The sequence below is a fragment of the Diorhabda sublineata genome, chromosome 9 (genome assembly GCF_026230105.1).
Source record: "Diorhabda sublineata isolate icDioSubl1.1 chromosome 9, icDioSubl1.1, whole genome shotgun sequence".
Taxonomy (NCBI): Eukaryota; Metazoa; Arthropoda; class Insecta; order Coleoptera; family Chrysomelidae; genus Diorhabda; species Diorhabda sublineata.
In genome coordinates, this window is record NC_079482.1 from 13,096,009 (window position 1) to 13,115,006 (window position 18,998).

General features: G+C 30.2%; 1 protein-coding gene across 4 annotated transcripts in view; it reads right to left on the bottom strand.

Annotated features, from left to right (window-relative positions):
- Positions 1-231: 231 nt before the first annotated feature.
- Positions 232-18,998, bottom strand: part of LOC130448804 (lethal(3)malignant brain tumor-like protein 3) — a 338,247-nt gene continuing 319,480 nt past the window's right edge. For all 4 annotated transcript variants that reach the window (XM_056786329.1, XM_056786330.1, XM_056786331.1 and 1 more), the window contains one exon: positions 232-1,154. In XM_056786329.1, coding sequence (XP_056642307.1) covers positions 924-1,154 — 231 coding nt within the window. In that variant the 3' untranslated portion in view covers positions 232-923. The remainder of the gene's footprint in view (positions 1,155-18,998) is intronic.

Here is an 18,998-nt window from a genome sequence, read left to right on the forward strand (position 1 = left end):
TAGTTTCAACTTTTTGTAATTTGATGTATTTCTACTCTTATTCTTTTGTCTAATTTTAGCGGAATATTAAGCTCCATGCCTCGAAACCAATAGTGATTCATATAAAAGAGCTCAGACTCAAGCGACCTCTATTTTCTCATTCTCACGTGAGTGCTTTTGAAAATATTCAGGTATATTCTGAAACAGGCAGTTAATGATAGGAGAATGGGAGGGTATGTTGAGAAAAACAAATTTCAATTTAAATTAATTTTAATCCTGTATGTACATATATAATATACACCTTCTGTATAAATGTTCTTTGATTGTAGTTTCATGACATAAAGTAAAATAAATGTCAATACAATGAAAATATGTTGTATAATTTTTCTGGTGTAAAAAACGAATTCACTGTAACAATAAATTCAAAACATGATATAAATTGACTTAGTTTCGATAGCTTAGATATAATATAACTATTGTGAGCTTTTTTACAAAAATTCGTTTGTATTGAGCTAGTTGAATATCTACATCCTATATATAAATAATGTTATAAATTTGCTGAAAACATTGCATCACTTTTACAACAATTAATAAATATTATGATCTAACCTGCTGAAACAAATTTTTCAAGAGGAAGCTGTTTCATAGTTTTGGAAAAATAAAGAATAGAGTGGTGACAACGTATATATACATATATGTCATAATATTACACTTATGTTTCCGTATAATTTAATATGAAGTAACAAATTTTAATAATAAAAATTTCTTGCACTAATAAGGTTCCAATATACAAATATTTTTGCTCCACAATTGTAAATACTGAATGAAATTTCAATATAAATTTACATATAAACATTGTACAATAGTACTATCATTAATTTATCATCACATATTTCCTCTTACAAAATGCAGAACCTTTAATACATGAAAATCACGTTTAGTATTCAAGATGCTCCTCCAGAATCTGATGTATTTCCTGCGGTATTGCTCGGTTCAGGTGATCCGGAATTATGACAATGACTGCAATGCAAACAAACACTACAGGAACCAAGTTTTTTTGCTAAAATTGAGCGGAGTTTTAAAGCTGGACCCAGTTTCATATTCATTGTATTCGTTAGATGTTCTTCGGTGAGAAGTGGTAGACCGCTGCCATCTATTCGTTCATCTCGAAACGTCTGAAATTGAGAATAGATGGCGTTAGTATCAAGCTACCATACAAAAACAGAATACATCAATGTAACAAATGGAATATTTGGTTTTACATGCTTAGGCTTTATTCGTATAGGTGGCGGTACTTGCTTAGAAATCAAACCTTATTAATATTCAAATTATTCAATAGATATAAATATATTCTTGAATATTTAAAACCAATATTGCTATTAAAAATGACACAATGACTTATATACAGTGAATAGTTGAAGATGTAATAATGTATAAGACTCATATAAGAGAAGTTTTAGCACAATTGAGATTTTTTGATATTCTCAATTGAAGAGAACAATCAAAGCATATAATTTGATCACATCGAATATAATCAAATTAATGCCTAGTATGTTAACATTATCCACGTCGATGTAACAAAAAAAATTATGATAAATCTAATATATTATCGAAAAAATATGACTCGATAATCAATATCTTTGTATTCACCTTGGTTATTTTGTTAAAATAATGAATTTTCAAGTATTACCAATGTTTACTCCGATACAGACAACACCTACTGTATGTTAAATGTTCCATATGAACTAATGGTTGACATGCCCAATTTTTTATTTATTTGAAGGAATAGATTTTGTTGGTATCTTTTTGTGCTTATTTCGCTTTATATCTCGATTGAATTCAGAATAATAGACCGAATATATACATGACCAAATTATATACTTCATACGATGAGTTTCTAGATTCAATAAGATTTTCGCCACTTCACTTTGGCTTTATACTTCTTGTTCGTAGACCGAAACATGTCATACTTATAACACAGGCCTAAACAATTTTTACAATATAGTTTAAACATTTTGATAATGTAGAAGAATTATTTATATTCTATTTTGTTGGCAGGTAGTAAATTTTATGAGGTTGGATTATTATGTCAATGGCTCTGTATAGTTATGAAAAACTTGACAAAAAGTTTTGTTAGATTAGTAAAAACTTTTGTTTAAGTTACAAGCCAGATCATTTTGTGAAAGGGTGTTGTAATCGGAGATCAAGACAAAGAGTAGACGCTCTATGTGTGTGCTCTGTTACATGTAGCGTCTAGTATTCCTTTTGCAGTTACAATGGTATGGTGAGAACTCACCAATTATTTTAATATGAAAGAAATAAATATTTATGCTTTGTAATATATTAGTTTTTTAGCAATAATATCATATAAATATAATCGATACATAAATAAGGTTAATAACCTGGAATGTCATTTTTTAATAAATATTCGACGTGAATGTTCTGCATATAGTTTTTTTCTCAATAACAAAAAACATTACGTGTTACAGCTTTTTATATTCGTATTCATTGTATGCTATTCAGCTATACAACAAGAATTTTTTTGTCTACCAGTGTTATTGAGAGAGAAAGAGAGAAGCGCTTTATTGTCAAAAAATTATTACAATTTGTAGACAAAAGCATGTGAAAACTGAAAGCAAACATAAAAATAACTAAATAGAGATAAAACAAATAAAATGAAACTTCAATATACAGAATAAAACCACAATGAGTAACTAAATTATAGGTAATAATTAGTATATAAATCCAGTATGCAGCATGTCCGGAATTAAATATTATTATTAGAATAGAAGTCATTTAAGAATAAAAAGCACTTTTCAATAAATATGCCCTCAAATAATTGCGGAATGCGGGTAAAGATAATATCGATTTGATTTCAATTGGCATGTGCATATTTTGCATGGTGAAATATTGCATTTTTGCTTTGTAAAATGCACTTAACTAATTCTGAACGTGGAGTAGTAAAGTTCGTCCTGGAAAAGGAAGGAAGAGTCAGAATTTTTAAGATGTTACTGCAGTGAGCCCTGCTGTTTAGACCGAGTAAATATCTAACAGCGCTCTTTTGTAGTTTGAAGTACATATTGAGTCCCACCACACGTACCCCAGGGAAGGGCATAACGGAGATGCAACTCAATAAGGGCATAATAGACTGTTATAGAGGTTGATAAGTTTAGTTCCTTGGAAACAAAACAGGAGGAATTTAATTTTTTAGAAAAGGAGGCAATATGTAACTTCCATTTCAAGGAATTGTCCACAACAACCCCCGAAAATTTCACCGATTCAACGAAGTCAATGATAGTATTATTTAATAAAAAAGGCTGCAATGTATTTTTATGTCATAAAACTTTTGTTTTATAAACGTTAAGATAGAGAAGATAAGAATCATACCATGATTTAAGAATGATTGGATCACTAGATATGGTCCTATGAAGTGCCGTGAAATTAGGGTTGCTCCAAGAGAAACTAGTGTCATCTGCAAACAGACATATTTTACCACTAATGTCTAGATAGGCGATGTCTTTTATAAACAGAAGAAACAAAATAGGGCCTAGTACTGAGCCTTGGGGCACTCCACATTCTATTGGCTTGCAAGATGACATCGTTGTATCAACCCTTACAAGCTGACTTGTTAGTTAGGTATGACTTAAGCCATGCGAGAGGTGTTCCCCTGAAACCGCAGTACTGCAATGTGTTGATTAAAATATTATGATTGACACAATCGAAAGCCTTAGAAAAATCACAAAAGCATTTGATAGGACATGTCTGGTTTTAGATTTATCACCCACTTTACTGTATCTGTATAGTATATATCGCCATTGTCTTTGATGTTATGACTCATAGAATTCAGTAAATTATTTTCGTAAACTTGCCTTCTATTTCATCCATTTCTACCAATAACATCGTTTCTCTTGGTTCTAGTTTGTACCAAATATTTTATGTTATGTTTGTATCAGATTAATACTTCACAATGCTTGATATTTTATCAGTGCTGTTTGACTTTCTGTATAAAAATGGATAATAATAACTCATATTCAAAGCCTCCCTTGAAAGAATGAAAATCTTATCTATTCTCTTTCTAGGTGATTTACAATTAGTACCGTCCCCATGTTCCATAATGTTTGCAATTTCATATCTCTATTTACTGCTTTTTCATATATCGATGGTAATATCTCTTTGTTTGAATTTCACAAAGTTTTACATCCCTCCTCTCTTCTTATTTGTCTCTACCTATTTCATCTTTTTGTCTTTTCTCCACATTCTCATTCATTTTATATCTCGATAGAGTAACGATATAAAGAAATTGGACGTAAACTAGATGTGTGGACAGTATAATATAATTTATTAATGAGAATAATATTCTTGTTCAACAACTACAAATAGTTCCACTATTTAAATGAGACCTGCTGGACATATAGTTAAAATGACTTAACAACCAGAAACAGAGGGAAAGTTCATCAACGGGCAAAGGAAAGCGACTGTAACTCATATATGAAGTGGCACAGATTTCTGGAGGAAAGTAGCATGATTTTTGTATCAAAGGACATCTTTCACGAGAATATGAACGTAGATCGCTTGAAACTGGGGCTAGAATGGATAACGCTCCCTATCATAGTCGCCAGAACGAACTTATTTCCACCATCCGCGAGAGCCTAACCGTAAAAAACTTATTTAAGCACAGATAAATAGTTCGCGTGTCACAATTTAACATTTAAAAGTGTAGGTGAGGGTCGTTTGCTGTGTTTTGCAATAGATTAGGTTACCTGAATGGCAAAAGGAAAAAACAGTTTCTGGGTATTAGATATTCCAGTCGATTTCAGTTTACCATAAAAATTGAGTATTCAACAGATATCAAACTTAGCATACATAACTATTCTTCACTACTACAAAATAAAAAACAATTAGACAATAGTTTCTCTGGAATATTTACAACTTTTATTTAAAATCGAAGTAGTTCCTAGGCGTGTTTAAGATACTAGTGTTTCGGTTTTTTATTGTCTTAGTAATTCATATTTGGCACTGTGTCAAATACTACCTTGATTCAATAAATTATTTTAAATAGTTTCTTAATATTAGCAAACATGTCAATATATGAATATCAATAAATAAACTATCGCTTAAATTTATTGCTTCCTTACATAACAACAGTTATAAAATTATAATAATCATATATAAAAAATTTTATATGAGCAGTATAATTTCAAATAAATATTACATTCAAGTTTAATCAAGAAAAACTACATTGAATATCAATGAGTGAAACCTTGACATTTCAAGGGCATGGTTCATGTTTGCTATCTATAATTTTATAGAGAGTGATACAAACTGAATAAGTGATCACTTACTATGAAAAATTTATATTTTGTACAATGATAAGAAAATGTACCTTGCGAAGAACATTCAAATTATTACTCTAGAGCTATTCAAAAAGCTCAAAATGCATATTTTGTGCGAAGTACGTATCTGATGAAATGTGTGTATGAAGCAAGATAATTTTAAAATGATGATTAATGCAAACATTTCAGACATTTCTTTATGACAAATTTTTCCAATTACTCGAATTGCTGTTAATAAAATAGTAAAAATTATAGATGCAAATTTAACAAAAATGAATTTATTCTCAGAGTTTCCAATTTTGATTAAAAGAAATTTACTAACTTTTTATAGAAAATACGTTGCCTTAAGACCTAGTATAATACACCGTATTTATACCGTAAAATATTTGTTTCAAATTGTTATAATAAAGTTAACTATTGAAAACTTGTTTAATTTTATTGTAATATATATATTACTAAGAAAAATTGTCATTATTCCATTCATTCAATAGCACTATCTGTTAATTTCAGGCCATCATGTTATCGCTTTTCGGTTGAAATATTTGAATACAAAATGGAATATGACAAAACTTTTAGGTACGTCGTTGATTCAGTTTTCGAAGAATACGGAAGTTCTAATTTTTTAAATTTATTTGTGCTATTCTATCTCTATTTGTTAATAGTATTTAGAGTTTTTTGTATGGAACCCCTTAATTATCTCGGAAACGTCTTGTACGATTTTTATAAATTTTTGTGCACAAGGGGCTTGTGATAAGACCGGTATTAAAGTGGTATTTACATTGTTGTCAGACTTTTTTCCGGAAAAATAATGAGCTTTGTTATTTAAAATGGATCACGTCTCAATAAATTATTATTGTTAAAGTTTATTGGAAGTCACAATAGATCGTTTATCTGAAAAAGGACGAATTGATATTTTTATAGTATTAGGATACGATGATAGGCGTAGAAATCAGAAGTCAACAGGAAACGTGTAACATCTTTAATAATTTATATCCTTACCGATATCCCATAACAAGATCTACTGTCAGTAAATAAGTAAAAAAGTTTAACGAAACTAGAATAAAAGATTTATCCAAATCAGGGCGAAGAAAAACTGCATCAACTTCGCAAACATCGCAAACATCCGTAATGAAAATTTTCGGTGATAATAAAATCCATCCATACAAAGTAACGTTGGTTCAAGAATTGTCAGATGATTATTTTATGGACGTCAAAAGTTTGCGTACCTGATGATGGGAAAATCAAAACGATTCAAGTTTTTTAAGTAATGTTATGTTTTGTGATGAGGCCAATTTTTATATTAATGGAAACGAAAATGGACATAATTGTAGATACTGGTCACGTAACAATTCTCGTTGTATGCGTGAATCTCACACCCAATATCCCGCAAAACTGAATGTATGGCCTGGAATAATAGACGACAAAATGATTGGTCCCTTTCTCATTGAGGGTAACTTGAATGGTCCGACGTATTTTATTCATTGAAAAATTGTATTATACCTGGGTTGGTTCGGATATTTCCAAATCCAAGTAATTATTTTCAATTAAATTTAACAAAAACTTCATTATTAGAAATTTTCAGACAATAAGAATATTCCAAACGACAATCTTTGGCTACAAGATGGTGTCCCACCTCACAATGCGTGTGTGGGGAGGCAATACCTAAATGGCTCCCGCGATCACCCGACATGAATCCTTTAGACTATTTCTTGTGGGGTCACTTAAAAAACATTAGAAGATAGGAATGTCACAGAGATAAGAAGAATTGAGCAGTTAGGGTTGCTGCAAAATGTATTGTAAAATTGTAAAAATCGTATGGCTTGTTGTATTGAAGTAAATGTACAAAATTTTGAGCATCTGCTGTAATCGCCATTACTGTATATTTTCTAAAATTCGTAATTTTTCTACTTCACAAATGTGGATCTACTTCTAACATGACACAAAAATTTAAAGATTTGTCTTCAATTGTTGTAGGTTGTTGTAGGATAAATATTTTACTGCACCAGTTTCGTTAAACTTTTTCCTAACTTACGGTGGTCAGTAGACCTTGTTACGAGTTTTGTTTTACCACATAAATTATTAAATAATATCCGTTTCCGAGATAATTGAGGCGTTCCACACATAAAATTCACTCTGTATGTCAACGATATGGAGAAGTATGTGATACATTTGAACTTGGCTATAGGTTGAAATTTTTGATCAAGTATCACATCAATTGATGGACGAAATAGTCACTACATTTTTCTGCGAGTAGGTGTTGGTCTTACACGCACTTTCAAAAGTATATTCCGCTGTTGTTTATGTTCTGTTTCAACAGGTGATATCTATTCAATTGATTATTGATTTCATCTAGATTGATACAATACAGCAGTAATCGGATTCCTCGTTGGATCAAAAGTTCGATTTCGTTACTCATTCACAATATCGAAACTTGTTAACTTAAACATAGATTCAATCTATTAATTATAGCAGTAAATTAAAATTCTAAGCTGAGTATGACAACACAACGATCCATAATTGATTATCTACTGTTTCGACATCGAATCTTCCTTTCACCCACTTATTATTACCAATGTGACAACCAAATTATTTTAATTATCGGATACATAAAATCTATTTCATTTTTGAAATCTGTTTTGTTGGTTACTTCGAAAAAATATATAGTATTCACTCAGATACATTATTATGATTGATGGATAACAAATCGAATGAATAAATCATGACGGAATCCAAGATCATACCATCAACAATCATAATTTTCAAAAGCCATCACTTTGCCCATTTATTAACAGATTCGCGTGCTAAACTCAATGCTCAAACCACGCGATCTCATTCTATTCTATTTTTTATCATTTGCTTGTTAACTTCTTTGTCCGTTCGAGTTATATGCTCTACTTTTCAACATTGTCGTCGAATACATTTTTTGTGGGAGGTAAAGTAATCTGAGTTGATTAGAATAAACATGAAATTTGTTTAAGACCATATAATAGATTTCATAAAAAACTGGAATACAGTATTTTGATTTTTATTCTCTCTATTGTCACTAGGGAAGAAATGTTGAAAAAATACTAGTAGTTAGTCCTCGAATCACACATAGTTCCTGTTTTCGCTTAAATTTGAAAATCAAAAACTAAGTGTATATATTGACAAATTATATCTTCTTAAAAATATTTAATTAAAATGTATTTTAAATAGAAGCACAATTAGCCGATTACACACAATACAATAACCGAAATGGCACCATGGTACCTCGTCCCCGACGCCAATGTATCTAAAAGTAGATGGATGCTCAATGGGCAATTGTTTCAATGCCGCGAGCTCTTAATGACGTTCTAATTAGTCTACGGAGGCACGTGATTTTACATTTAGCTTTATCTTTTATGGAAATGAAAGCTTACAGAGTATAATGTCTTTTTTTTTAAAGATAATTGGTATTTTATATGTAGGTTGAAAGAACTTCGTGTAAAATGTTAAAACACCTGTTCTGGAATCAGATAAAAATTTTATCGAGTAATTTGATATTGTCAGTCGTCACAATTGACTAATTTGTTGATATATTCTTCTCATTTATGACTTTTGCATTCAATCAGTCACATCAAATCCATATTTAACGAAATAAATCAATAGAGTGTGGAAATGTAAAAATAAAAATTGAGTTGATTTAATATATTATAGAATTACTAAGATATAGAAATAAGGGTACAATAAGGCTTTTGATCAACAAATTAGACAAGTTGTCAAAAAAAAATAGTTTTTTGGATCTTCTACTAAAATATATTTCAACTATATGATAGTTTATTATATAGGAATAAACTGTTAGAGCATGATTGACAAAATAGATCATAATTCAGTGAAATTCAATGAAAGATTGAGAGTTATATAGAAAAATTAGACCTCGCGTAAAAAAATTCTCTCATGAATAATTAATGGATTGATTAAGAATAATACATATTCCAGAAAATGGAGAAATACATCTTATAATCATTACCAAATCATGAATAGAGCGCATTATGTACTTGAATAAATAAGGCAATAAAAACGAAAAACGTTGACGTTAAAAATGAAAAAATATTGAAAAGTAAGCAATTGAAGAACATTTAAAAACAAAGCGTTGTTCAAGTTCTAACACTATGTAAGACTTAAAAATGACTTTTTGATTTTTGTCATTCGATAGAAAATGGAAAGATGCACCTGATACAATTGATACAAAAAGTTTGAAATTGATCTATGTTTATGAATTTTCAATAAAAAGATATATGTATTATGATCGCGCTATATACACAAGCAGAGTTTTTTTGCTTTAATGAAAATTTGCCATTTTTGACACACGCGTTAGAGACCAAAATGGAAATAAACAAATTAAATGCGAATATGCAACTGACATAAATACGTTATGAAATGAATAGTTAAATATTTTGCTTAGGATAAATTATTAGCGAAATATGGAGTAACTTGTGCATAAAATAACTAAGAGATATATGTTAGTTTTACATTTTAATGTCAGAATAATGAAATATTTATCAGCGGATATAGGCAACGCGACGATTCACTTCTATCTGTATTGTAGTGGTAAACGGGATGATTACCCCCAAGACATAAGCTTCATCCTAGAAAATTGTCTTAGATAATATGTAATCAACTCATTTCCCATTTGGGTTCAAACACCAGGAATGTCACCTGAAATGCTTAAAGTATGTGATGATATTATGTTTCTCTATATTAATTTAGGGCTTCCTGCAATGATCACCATTGCAGTGGAAGCTTCCTCATAAAGTTTTTATTCACATTAAAAACTTGTTTGAGGTCCACTATGACGGAAATTCATTTTAATTTAATAAAAGATTTATATTAAATCTGTTGGAACCCGATTCTCAAATAGAGTAAAGAAAGTTTGTTATAAATATGGAATTTTTGTTTAAATCTCTTTCACTATCGTTATTTATCATTATTGTTCATTGTTTGTGTTAATTTCAAATTATTATTAGTTTTAATATTATCTATTATTAAGAAACTTAAAAATTCTGACTTTGATCCACCACAATAGTTGAATGATGTCTCTAAATTATTTTTAAGATGTCACATTATTTTTCCATTCCATTCATATGCTCGAAATAGTCAATTTCTTTCTTCATAACCCATTGTAATGAGAGATGTGATCCAGCCTCTCTCGAAGAAATTGATGATATATGCGGATTTCGACAACAACAACCACATCCAGAAACTCTTCTTGATGAAATGCTCAATGAATATTTTATCGTCAGGATGGAATGAGAAAAAACATATTGGCAGAGCATAAAAGCAAAAGATGAATGGCGGATTGAGAGCAATAGGAAAAAGGAGAGGAATAATATAAAAAGAATAAACCTGGAGACAGACAGGAGAATGTATCGAATCGTATTTCTTTTTATTTTACCTGCTTTAATGCTGAAGTATAGAATTATTATTACCTCCAAATTCATACATATATAAATTTTTGTTGATTTAATAATAATAAATCAAATTGAAATTCACATATCCATAATGTATTAATAAATACGATGACCTTTTTATTACAAAAACATAATATCAATTTTATTTATTAGTAAATCAATATGAATCATAATTCCGGATAAATTAGTAGTTATTTGGAAGGTATCTGATAAATCTTGTTCTTTATATTTATTTCGCGAAACGTACTTAGAGAGATAGGAAGAGAGAAAGAACTTTACGAAAATATCTATAACAGCTGGATAAGAACAAGACAAAAAACAATCACGAGTAAAAACTGTATAAAAACAGTACATGGATCTATCAATTCACGCCAAAGCCACCAAAGTCTGCTTACGCATTTATCAGCAGGAATAGATAGTTTAACCTGTATTGGTAGAAATCAAGTCCCTGTCCATTAAGCCGAAAAGGTTTTCAAGTTACTACCTGAAGAGAGCCGTGTACAGGATGAGTACTTTGAAAGAAGAAATAGTCACTAGGTGTCACATATAAGCTGTATGTGGGTTACTACAGATTTATCACTTGAAACGGTGCAACAATTCCTATATTTGTAGCCTTGTATTGTCATTCAGGAGACTTACACCTTTACTTATAATACTCAGTTTATTGCGATAGATTGCGTCATATATAACCTCGTCACAGTTACAAACTAGCAAACTGCTTGATGGTCTGACTCCGCTCCAATTAATGAATCAGTGTAACACTACTAACATCCCATGACATGGTTAGCGTCAATTCTCCGGTAGTGATGTAGGGTGTTTTCATTCTGTAGGTGCTCTTTCGTCCCCTCATTCTTATGGCGTTATTCTCATTTGATAATGTGAAACCTAGTGGACACACACTTTGAAATATCGTAACACATCAGAAACGAACATTTGTACACTACCTTCAGCACAATCCTACTTATAATGAGGTCTCCCGTAGACCTGGCGGTCAATTATGTCACAAAATGAGGGAGTTCCAAACAAACTGTATATTTACGTCACTAATATTTCAGTTAAAGACCAAGAAATGGATTTCATAAAACCATACGGAAAGATCTGAGGTTATATTAACTGGAAAGTCATTTTTGAAACCAATAATAGATCAAAACAATAAAAATAGCAAGTAAATATTCTGATTGCACATCTAATGCGATTAAACTTTTTTGGATTAGAATAATATATATATATATATATATATATATATATATATATATATATATATATATATATATATATATATATATATATTATATATATATATTATATATATATATATATATATATATATATATATATATATTGTATAATATGTAGTAATACTTAATACAACCAATCCGTAGCATTTTATTGATTCACAGTTCTTGCCGAACGATTAACTATTTCTTACACGCAAATATTAGCATGGCATTCCAAATCTTCAATTTTCCGTGTCTTGAAGTATAAGAAAAGATTAATGTGTGGTGTGAAATTATAGAGAGCTCTCAATTAATATACGCGTAGTTATTTCAAGTCAAAGAAGAGCTAGTGCTGAAAATACCAATTGACAGCATGATAAACACATTCATTAGTTAAAAACAGGAAACTAACTGGATCGAATGAGACGGAGGCATACGATATATTCTAAAACTGGATTTACAAGTATTTAGAATAACTACTTTTTTGAGATTAACTTCTATGAAACTAGTAATTTGAGGAAATATAATGTCATAATCTGATTAATGTTAATGAACTTTGCGATTTAAATAGAATTGTGAGGAGTAATGATAACAGTATTCACACTGATTTGATATACTAGAGCTAATAAACAAGAGTACACAAAACTTCTTCTTTATTGAAATTCCATACAACCACTTCGATTAAAAATAACATAATCAATATACCATTTGATAATTAGAAGAATGCATGATTGTTGGATTTACATTCATAAAATTCACTTCTTCTTGTACTTCCTAAATGATTAAACCGAAATACATGAGAACAGGGTAAAAGCAATTCACTTTATAAAAAGAGGATTCCTTTTTATTTAATATGTTCGATTTTTTTGCATTGTTTTTTATATTAGATGATATGTAATAATTACACTCCAGGTCTAGATTTTTTAAGACTAGCTGTTCGGCGCAACTTCTTCTGTTTTATATGAAACGAAGATAGATAAATGGAGAGTTATAAAGAAAGAGAGAGAAAGTTGGAAATTCGTAAGTCGCTATAACAGAAATGTAAATTATCGGAAACATCTCTGGTCATATGATTGAACAAAATTTGATAATACTAATGAGTACCTACTTCACAACATAAAATGTAGAAATATAGTATATGTAGATATTTAATATTGTAATGTTTTTCCCATTTATCTATACTATTTGTATCGGTGCGGTCTCATTGTCGTTCACTCACTTAGTTTACTTAAACATTAACACTAGACTTAACTAACTTATATAATTTAACTAACTTATATAATTTATCCAAATTCAACGGTTTATTTTCTATTTCACTCCGTGACTATTTATTATTAACTAACTAAACTCAGCTTTACATGTTCGATTTAAATCCCAACATGAATTTCTCGAAAATTCTAGCAAATAAACAAACAAAACAAATGAATAAAAAGACCTTTCTGGAAATTAGTTCAAAAGAAGCAATGTAAACAAATCGCCTACTCTGATAAAAACATCAAACGGGCCGCGACTTCGCCAAATCTTAGAACAAGGCAAGACCGTCTTCATGTCTTCATCCTGTATCTATGTTGATCAGTAAATAAGTACATATCTATTTACTTAGTTGAGAAATAATTGAAAAAAAATGATTTAGAAATCAACAAAATAATACATATTTATTTTAAAAGGATCACCTAATGACATATCTCAAAAAATACCTACCAAAAAGAGTCTAATGAGATTTTGAAATGAATATATGCGGACGCTACAATTCAATGAACCACTACCAATTTCTGTTGGTTAGTTTGGAATACTCAATATAAACAAGTCCTTTTGAAATTTGGAATTCGAAAGATGTTTTTTTAGTTCAGAAAGCCATAGATAAAAAATGAGTCAATTACCAATACATTTGTTATTTTTTCACAAAATCACAATTCAGGTTGAAGCATACCTGATACAGAAAGACGAGTTTTCTCATATCTCATGCAATCAACTGCCCCCAGTGAGCTTGGTTGGTTCCTTACAGGGTTTTGAAGCTCCTCGTCGGCAGCGAAGCGGTGTTCCCTTAATAGAGCATTAAATTCTTGAAAAAGTTATCCATCGTAGATCAGGAATGTGAGGTGGGTGATCATAAACCTCTTTACTTTTGAACTATTGAAAAAGTTATTTCGTTATAATCGCATTATGCGGTTATGCATTGTGTAGATCAAAACCACACAAAATGAGTAGAGGCACTTCATTCCTTTTATATCGCTCTCTGGAAGCAACGTAGGATCTCACAGTAGACTTGTTCCATATCATTGATAAAAAGGACGCCTCAGTTTCTTTCCAAAATACCGTAGTCATTATTTTCATAGCGCGAACTTTTTAATGGATATAAGTCCAAAAACTTTTCTAAACATCCACTCGGGAGGTCGCAGCTGCACTCAAAATCAGTACTTCTATACTCCTACCTTTGGGTGGATCAGTTCTTATAAAACTAAGTATTTACCTTAATTTATTACTATAGAATTTGTAGTTTGTTGGTCAGTACTACCCGGTTTACAGTCTATATAGAGTTGTTGATAATACTTGGAGAGTAGTTATTTAAGAATAACCATAGATTGAAGTTAAGTAATGTAACATTTAAATTGAGGCTCAAAACAACGATAATATTCTAAATTTTATTAATAATTTATTTATTGGTAATAGGAACTTACCGATGTTTCTATGTGGCCTTATTGGTATATTAGTCAATTTTAAATCCTCTTATTAGAGTTTATTTCCAAAGATTCTGAATATAATTTAAAAGAAACTAATAGTTATATTTTTTTTTGGTTGGTTTCAAATCACCCGAAGAAAAGAACATAAAAAAGTTTTAAATGATAGAAGGTAAAGTTCAACACTTAAAGAAGATTTCTATGGCACAGACTATATTAAGTTGATAGGATGATTAAACACACACTTATTAGTTCATTTGATTGTCATTAGTGTTTAATCATTTAACCTAGAATGGTAAACAAAGGATGAGTAGTTAATAAAATTATTTTAATCAACAGTTGATCCTGTTTATTTGAAGGTTTAAAGGTAAGCTCTAAGGTTAATAGTACATTTTACAGAAACCGTATACTTTCTTAAACACAAAATAAATTAAACTCGTAACATACTTTCTACATGAATTCCCGAAGATGTTTCACGTTGCTGATCAGAAACGCTGGAGTTGATTCCACAATTTCATCAGATATTTCAATTTGTTTGAAAGAAAATGGATAATATAATATTTCATTAGAAATCTCGATTCACATTTAGAGTTGTACTAAAATGTTGCTTGTATTTTTTGTATCAAATTAGTGTTTAAATGGTACATTCGAGAGAATTTTCAGTCTCGACCTGCGGTCTCGGCGTGCCGTTAAAAAACACTCATTCTACGCACCTTAGTCTGAAAGCAAAGGAAATTACTTATTCGATTATTTTATATGCAGATGTTTATATTGGAGCGACGCGTTGAGACATGCATGGTAGCCGAGCAACGATAAGAGCGGTGCTAATTGTTTAGTCTATTTTCTTTTATATAAAGTGTGGTCGGCATTAATATCGATAGCTTAGTCAGTGAAATATTCATTAGAGGCCCTTTGTGGGACCAAAAAAAAAACAACCACTATAGGTTTGTTCTTCGGATGGAATTGGTCTACTATGACAATTTCTCTATCCTTTTTTAACTCTATCATAGATTTGTGAATGTATGAATGTATGTAGCTAAAGGTTTCTAATTACATCCTCATTTATTTCATAAACTTGTTTCCTTAATTGTGTATAAAGATGATGATATCCATAACATGTACCTTCTTGAATTTATAGGATGTGCAGAAAAATGCGTTTTTTTCTGTTGTCTTAACAATATAATAATCAAATTCATTAGAATCTAAAAATTTTTCTTCTTTAGCATTACTGATTTTAAAAATATTTTCAATCGATTAGTTTGATCAATGTCTGAATGGCTTAGAAGCAGAGATCGTCGCTATTATTAAAATATCACTATAAACGGCATAGGCATAAATACATAGTGACGAATTTTGCGCAGCTTTTGTCGCTTCTCTCATCACTGCTCTAATCGTTTATCGCAGTTCCAAGATAAACGCACACTAATAAAAAATAACTATTTTACACACAATTAATTTCAGTCATGGAAAAAGGTTACTTTACGTTTGGGTAAATCAAATATCAGCATAAGTTTTCATGCCGGGATTTAATTAATTTTATTGTGTTATTGAGGATGGTTTACAAGTGTAGTATACAAGTGTTCTTCAGCCCACCAGTATGACAACATATCAATGAAAATAAAAACATGGTCTCATTCTGAAAAACGCGTATCAGACAGAGTAGTTAATGTTTCGTGGTTGTATATCAGATACTGAATTTTGAATAGTATAATATATTAATAATGAATTAGTCATAACTGCAAACCTTTTTTATTAATCTTCTTTTCTATAACAATAATCTAAAGGGGTGGATGATTATTGATAAATAACTTACACTTTCTGCATTTTCTTGAATTATTTCAATAATTTGTCAAATTTGTACTCAATTTTCATTTAAGCAATAATCGGAAACCGAACATTTATATTAGATTTAATAAAATTTCATTTGCATGAATTAGCAAACTTTTTATAGAAACCTTGTGTGATGGTAGAGAAACCAAGTAGTTGTATACTAGTCCAATAGTTTTATTCTCACACCTATCTTTACAATTTATAACATTATTCAAATTAGTTTTAAACCCAGTATGTAAATCATTTGAGGATATTATATATGTATAGCGCATTAAAGAATTAAAAAAAATATTGATATTGATTTATCACCGAGATAGACCAGGTTATTCACTTTAAAATATTTTATGACGACATTATAGAATCTAGTGTGAATTAGCTGCCCTCTTTTATATTATACGAGGTAATTCAATAAATTATATTTGGAATTTCATACTTATTGAATATTATAGTCAGTCGGATGGGTGTATATTTTGATGAACTGAATACTGGAATACAGCAAGAATTCTGTGTTAGTGTTTTTGCACTAGTATGTTGAAATGTTCTAATATATTTACATAAATGAGTCTATTGGCAACATGCGCGTGTCCTTCTTATGAAAATAAGATATGAGTTAATTTGACCTATATATAATATTATTTTTGAAATAAATATTAAAAGATTCACACACATACTCTATAGTTGTGAGTAGGTATTTAACGTTCATTTTGTGAACCAAATTTTCTTATTAGAAATTTGGAGATGACTCTCTAATATAATTGACTAACTAGTACCATCATAGATTTGTAAGTTTCTAGGTACATTAACAACACAACAATGAACAGAGCCTTTGGAAGTCATGTTTATGATGAATAATTTCCTTTATTAATAGTTTTTACCATCAATTCAAAATATTGTACGCATTCTTAAAATCGAAAAATTCAAGACAAATCAATTGAATAACTTATCATCCCTTAATTCTTTTTCGGTTTTAAAATTTATAACAAGTAATTCTATAGTTTCCTCTACCGTTCATCAAATTTTCACATCATTTAATTACGGGTTCTATAGCTATTTCAGCCGAATAAGCTTGATCGAATTCAATTCGGAGTGACATGCTGGAATTCCACGTTTCTTAGCAATTTCATTTGCATAAATACAAATCACGAAATCATAAGTTCCTCTTAATACTTCAACGTGTAGTGCTTACACTGGCAAACTATAAAACTTCCTTAAGGCATCCCACCCCCCAAAAAAAATATATCGTTATATGTATTGTTTATCTTCCGTTCACTCAGTCAATTAAAACAATTGTCTCCGACTACATAATAGTTCAAAACATAAGTAAATCTATCAAACGATCTTTACAGTGTCTCTCTCTGGCTTTTGTCGCACACTGAAATCAAAAAAAAAAAAGAAATTAGAGCCCACGACACCAAAAATCCTCTAACAACTGTTTAGAAATCCTAGTCCAGCCCGCGAATGATCTCATCCTGGACTCCGATCTATGGAGCTACACTACATAAATTCATCTACTTCTCACTTATCAAAATTCCACTATACCATGTACTTCAAATTTGTGGCCAGTGAAATGTGACTTTCTTGGTACATTGCATCATTTACAAAACTCATTTCGATTTCACTTCGAATTATATCACAACAATCCAACAATATCAAGACTTCGTTTATCTATTCAAAATTGAAATTAATAAGCTAGACAGTTCAACTCAATTAAAACAGAAATGTTAGAAACTGTGATAAAATATTTATAAAGGCAAAAAAGACGTGAGCAGCAGATCTCCATCACGAAAGTCGTATTTTTCGTCGAATGAAGAATTTAACTAATACACAAACAAATCTTTCCATAAAATGAATTTCTTGGAAATGATATCAATTCTAATTCTTATTTCTTTATATGGAAAATTTGCTATTCCTCAATAACTTTTCATTTCACTAGTTAACTCTCTCACTCTCGAATGAAAATTCATAATTTCAATAGACCCGGTGGTCTCGAACCATCTTGTTCAATTCCAATTGACAACAAAGAAAAAATTGTCATAATGACAAAAAATTTCGAAAATGGGAAGTAAAAAAAATCACCCTAGCAACGATCATACTCGTATTATTCATTAAATAGGAGGCGGTCCAGTTCAACAATTACAACGATCAAAATGATTTCTGGCGTTTTGTGCTGGAAGAACTGAAGAAGAAAACTTTGAACTTGAGAAAGACAATTCTAATTAAACTTTTTCTGACCAAAAAATAAGAAAATATAACAAAAATGACCATAAAATGGAGAGGGGTGGAGATGGAAAGTTTCGACCTTAGACAGGAAATCATCTCGCAACTAATTGAACCTACATGTGAAATTTCATTTTTCAGTCGCTTTTCGTTTGACCTGCAGAGGTGAGCAAAGGTCAAAAACCACTTTTTTGCACTGCGACCCCTCGAAATATTCATTTGTTTTCAACAGATATATATATATATATATATATATATATATAGAAAAATGATGTCCCCCCATTTTTCTTCTAGTCATACCTACCGTAATAGCCT